General features: G+C 59.9%; 1 protein-coding gene across 4 annotated transcripts in view; it reads left to right on the top strand.

Moving 5' to 3' along the window:
* GLT1D1 (glycosyltransferase 1 domain containing 1) overlaps positions 1–5501 on the top strand; it is a 61174-nt gene that overhangs the window by 23286 nt on the left and 32387 nt on the right. The window contains exons 4-5 of one of the 4 annotated variants that reach the window (XM_023524271.1): positions 2401–2452; positions 4343–5493. The exons of 2 other annotated variants lie outside the window; for them this stretch is intronic. In XM_023524271.1, coding sequence (XP_023380039.1) covers positions 2401–2452; positions 4343–4513 — 223 coding nt within the window. In that variant the 3' untranslated portion in view covers positions 4514–5493. Of the gene's footprint in view, positions 1–2400; positions 2453–4342; positions 5494–5501 lie in introns of those variants that run through there. One more of the 4 variants, XM_023524267.1, reaches the window with a different exon arrangement.

The raw sequence follows: 5501 nt of genomic DNA, 5'->3' as shown, positions 1-5501 counted from the left end.
AATACCAAAATTAGATAAGGAGTATTTGAAATTTGTAAAAATTTGTGGGAAAAGGTCATATTAGAAAAACTTCCTATTGCCAAGCTCATCGGCCAAAGAGAGTTTATGTGACAGGAAATGCCCAGAAACCATTCCACGGATAGGGAGTGTATGGCACGTGGCTGGTTCCATCGTGGGAATTGCTGTTTTGTAGGTCGGAACTGGTTGAATATCAATAATGTCACTTGTTTTTTGAGCGACAGCTTTTCTAGAGATGCTTTTGGCAAACAGAGCCCCGTGTCGCGGTCAGTCAGTGAGCTCTGAAGTGGCAGTAAGGGGGCGGGTTTGTGTTTTTCATAAGAAATGTGTTCTTTTTTGGTCTCTGGAGTCTTTGGGCTAGAAACTCTCTTTAAAGGTCGTCTGTTAGGTGGGCGTAAAGCCAGCGCCCGCGATTCTGTAGGGAGGAGCCACGAGAGAGAACGTGTCATCTGCCACCGTGGATAATCGATGAGTGTCTGGCGGGAAACGACGGGGTCCCCCACTTTGCCCCGCTGGCTCCTGACACATTCACCCTTTGTGCCGACAGCCCACCCAGGCGCCCCCCTTCCCTGCCGTACCCCGGCTCCTGGGGGGCCTCGGGTCCCTGAGTGAACAGGGGGGAATGGTGGGGACGGTCACCTGGGCGTGGACGGTCACAGCCAGCTGCTGGGCTGGGATGCTGGTCCTCCCTCCCCCGCAGCACCAGCTCCGGGCACCTGGGACGTTTTCCTGCCCTCCCGCCCGCCCCCCGTCCTTCTTCCCGACCCTGAACGGCCCAGCGTACTGTCCCTTCACGCGTTCACCCGTTGATTCAGTCCGGTGTTTCTGCGCGCTCGCTGGGTGCCAGGCACTGTCGGGGCTGGCAGGTGGCAGTGAGCGCTGTCCCCACTGGCACGGAGCTGAGGTCCTCGCGGCCGAGTGGATAACGGCCATGCCCGCCAGATATGCGTGGGTCTCGCTTCCCCCAGAGGTTGTCCTGGTGCTGGCGCCCGAGCACTTACCTGTAAACACCGTGCGTGTGTGGGGGGCGGGGGGCACGGAGCATGGTCTTCGTGGCCTGGCTTTGTCCCCGGCTCAGCGGCTCCTCTCCGCTCGATGCCCTGCTCTTGTCCGAAAGTTCCGGGTGTTCAGTTAACGAGGGAGCAGGAACGGGGGCCAGCAGCTCGCGTTCGCCTCCTGGGTTTCTCATTCTTGCAGTTTCCCGCAGAGGCCGGTGCCCGCGCCGCCCTCGTGAACGCCGTGTGCCGGCTCCCTGCCCGGGGGAAGCGGTTCCGGAAAGCAGCCGGTCTGCGATCCTAGTCCCCGCGCGGGTTGCAGGGAGTGTGTGCCATCGCCACAGGCACAGCGGTCCCCGGTGGGCGTGGCTGGCGCACGTGGGCTCAGAGGCACGGTCCACGGTGACCCGGACCCGGGCCTCCTCGCCCGGCCCTGTGACGCCCCAGGGGAATTTCCCGTTTCTCCCTGAAATAGGGGCGCGGTAAGCGGGGAGGAGGGAGGGAAGGCTTGGAGCCGCGGGGGAGGCGGGGGACCCCTGAGGAAAGAAGCCCCCAGTCCCGTCTGGTCCCGCCGTTGGGCGGAGTCGTGGTTACCAGCCCTTTGCCTCGGGATGGCCCCCGCGGTGCCGGCGTCACAGTGTCCATTTTGCTTTTGGCACTTACTGAGATTCCACTGGGAGGGAGAGCTGCCCCTCCGCCCCCACCGACCTAGCCAGCTTCGTATCCCATCAACGTGGACTCGTGGATGTTTATTCTGCCTCACTCTCTGGGTGACCCGTCACGTCTTGGTGATTTGGGCTCAGACTGCCCCAGCCACGGCCACCGGAGAGACTTCGAGGTGACTCCCGTGTCCTCTCAATGTGCCTTTTTTTTGAAGCACATTCTTACTTTCTGGGACCATGAGGTGGGCCTGGTCCATCCCATGTGGGCATGGCCCGAGCTCTGGAACCGGCCACTTCTGAGTAGACGCAGACTGTGACGCTCATTACCCACACGCATCCTGCACGTCCTGAATGCGCGTGTGGCCGCGGTCGGCCCCCGGGGGGGTGGAGTCCGGGGTGGCCTGCCCCCGGGTCGGTGGGTGGGCTGACCAAGCTCCTGGCTTCTCTTTGGCTCCTGGCTTTGGCTTTGCCTCTGACCTCATGTGGCAGGAACTAGAAACACAGCAAGTTTTCAGCTTTGTGTGTTTTTTTCTTGCATAGACTTCTTTTTATTTTTTTCCGATGTGAGCAGAGATTAAAGTTAATGGCCAATGACGAGTAATAAGGAATGATCACAGTTTAAATCGGGCTTCTTGCCTTGTCTCTCACAATTCGCGAGCCGGTTCGCAGTCACGTGAACTGAATCCTGCGCTAATCGCCTCCATCCCTTCTGTCCCCTTCACCAGATTTGCCGTCGCGTTCACGGAGTCGATGAAGGATGTGGCGCGCCTGCGGTGGGTATGTGTTTGTGTTGTTATCATTTTCGCGGTGCCGGCGAGACTGCAGCACTGGAAAGCAGAAAGGCGATTTTCTGGGAGCCGCCGTGTCCCCGTCGACACCGCCTCGCGCAGCCTCGGCGGCCTGTTGCGGTCCCCACGTGCTGATGTTTTTATGTGTTTAGCGTCCGTAAAAACTCCGCTGGCTGCTTTTATGGGATTATGGACTAGCAAAAGTAGCCCAGCAGCCAAACCTGTTCACGTTTGGTCTGTTTACCTTCCACGAGCTCCGGTCGGGTGATTTACGGGCCGTGCTGTAAATGTGGCAGCAGCTGCGCACACACACACACATGTGCGCACACACGCACACACGTGCACACACACACGCACACGTGCACACGCACACGTGCACACACGCACATGCACACACATGCACACGCGCACACATGTGCACGCACGCATGCACACACACGTGCACACACACACGTGCACACACACGCACACACAGCAGAACGGGCCCTCAGGCGGCCGATGTCGTTCCCCAGGGGGACTCTGTGTTTGAGTAGCTTCAAAGAGCCGGGGACTTTGTAGCTCTCCAAGTCAATCCACTCGTGGCTCGGGGGCAGGGGGGCCGGCGACGTGAGCCAGCGGGATGGTGGGGGGCTGAGTGCCCAGCAGGGAATTCCAGACGGCACAGCAGAGTTGGTGCCGCTAATCCAAGGACAGGGCCAGCCCCCGGGGCATTTCCTGTCCCCTCCCCGAGAGGAGGCCTGCTGCGGGCCCGGGCCACCTGCGTACCCGTCCCCATGCCCGTCCCTGTGCCCGCCAGCTCCGCCTCGTCATTTCACAGGCTGTGCCCATGCTTTGCAGAATTTCAACGTGTGAAACGGAGCCCTTAGAATCTGCCGCATGGGACAAGGACAGACGCCGTCCTTCGCGGGGCTGGCGGTCCATCCCCGAGCCCCGGAATAGTCTGTGGGTGCAGAGCGGAGGGGCCGGCGTGGTGTGCACGGGATCCAGAGCGCCCCTTGGGCCAAGCGTCTGGGTCCCACGCAGTGCAGCTCAGGACGTGCAGCTCTTGAAGTGAGAGGGCCACGCCCCCGCCCGGCGTCCAGGCACCCCGGCACCCCAGCCGCGGGGCTCGGGGGTCCTGGGGACCCCTCTGCAGCCCCCGCAGGGTCGGGCCTGCTCCCATGGCAACACCGAGAGCTGTTTGCCCACCGTTCGGAAAGCCGCGGCAGACGGAGCAGGGCCGGTGACGCCCGGCTGCTCGTGGCACCTGTCGTCATGGGCGCGTTCCTGCCGCCCACTCACGGTTTATTTTTAATCACCTGAGCATCTCCCTGATAGCGCCATAAAAAATGATTGGTTCTGTTGAACATTAACCGTGGAACACACTTGAAACCCGCTCTGCGTGGCGAAGAACACGGAGCTGCTTCTCTGTGCTCTGAATGGGACGGGGCCATGGACTTGAGGGGCGACCCTCATGTGACAGTTCGAGGTGCACACGGAACCAGCCAGTCTTGACACGGCTTTTTTCACCTGGAAGGGTGACAGGCAGACACAGTGGGGACATTCCGGCTTGGGCACTTAGCGGACGGTTTATTAAAAGTGAGCGAACAGAGCCAGTCCCTTCGAGAAAAACATAGAGCACTGTTTGTTGCCAGTGGAAACCTCAGTGTCGAGTTCTGGAAAGGCTGGCGCCTCCGCACACAGAGGGACTGTCCCGATGAGGTCAGGGGTCGTACTACCCGGATGCCGCGTGATGAGGTGTTCCAGCGTGTGGAAGGGCTGTATCACTCAGGGGAGCAATGTTTTTCAGAGGACACATACGTGGCATCACGGGGCCACGCATAAGGGAGAGGCCCGTCCAGCGGGCTTCATTGTGACAGAGCACTTATTTTTTTTAAAGCCTACAGCACCTGGTCTTCCTGGGTGGTCTCCCATCCAAGTACTCACCAGGCCCGACCCTGCTGAGCTTCCCAGACACGACGCGACTCAGGCTCCGCACTGCAACCAGCCGTTAAGACGTCACTGTTCGCGGAGTGTGGACAGAGTATCTGAGACTCGTACCTATAAGTGACCGTAAAGGGCTATTGAAGTGATCCTCCCCTCCCCCACTACCCCTTGGCAAGATGCAGGGCTTTCTCTCTGCCCCGCAGATGCAGCCACAGACGGAAGGGGGTGGACGGAGCGTCGCTGTCTCCTGCTCCGCCAGACATGAGCACGAGCTCTCGCCGCGGAATCACGTCCCTCCCCCGTGCATCGATTGTCTGTCTTAAATATCGCCCTCGTCCACAGATCCTGTGTCCCACCAGAACTGGCGTAGACATGTTCACTTACTGTGTCACGTACTTTTGGCTACGTGACAAATCACACCAAGCACAGTGCCTGAAACACTAATTGTTGATTCTCTGTGTTGTCTGGGTCTTTCTGGCAGGGGTCACTCGGCCGGGCTGGCGGTCCTGGAGGTCCCATTTCACAGGTCTGGGACCTCAGCAGGTGTGGCTGGGACCCACCTGCTGTCGTCTTTTATTAGATGCAGGCAGGAGAGATCAGGCTCCGGGCACGGGCACTCGTCAAGCTTCTGCTCGTGTGACGTGTGCCACCGTCCCGGTGGCCAAAGCCACAAAGGGGTGGGGATCTAGTCCCATCTCATTGCAGGAGGCGCTCGGGGGCTTCCCAGGGTGTGGGTGCAGGGGGCGGGGGGTGGCTCGTGTCCGATGCCGCCGTCCACCTCGCTTCGTGCCAGCCCCCGATGGTGGCACCACCTCCGCCCCCAGCCATTCTCTCCACGCCGTGAGCTCCTTAGGGACAAGGCGAGCTGCGGTCCCACGGGGGTGACGTGCTGTTTCCTGTCCATAAACACGTCTAGAATTTAATTTGCAGGGGCGGGTCCTTCTTTAGACACTTTTATTACAGAAATTTCCCATCGTCTATAAAGCAGCGAGAATCACGGAGCGAACTCCGCTGCCCCCACCGCCTGGTGCGCAGGTCTCTGGTTCTTCCTTCATCTGCTCTCGTTCTCCACCCACCAACACACACACACTGACACGCACACACACACCCAC

Source organism: Pteropus vampyrus, unplaced genomic scaffold (genome assembly GCF_000151845.1).
Source record: "Pteropus vampyrus isolate Shadow unplaced genomic scaffold, Pvam_2.0 Scaffold457, whole genome shotgun sequence".
Taxonomy (NCBI): Eukaryota; Metazoa; Chordata; class Mammalia; order Chiroptera; family Pteropodidae; genus Pteropus; species Pteropus vampyrus.
Note: the sequence above shows the minus strand (reverse complement) of the source record. Positions and strands in the feature narration are given on the sequence as shown.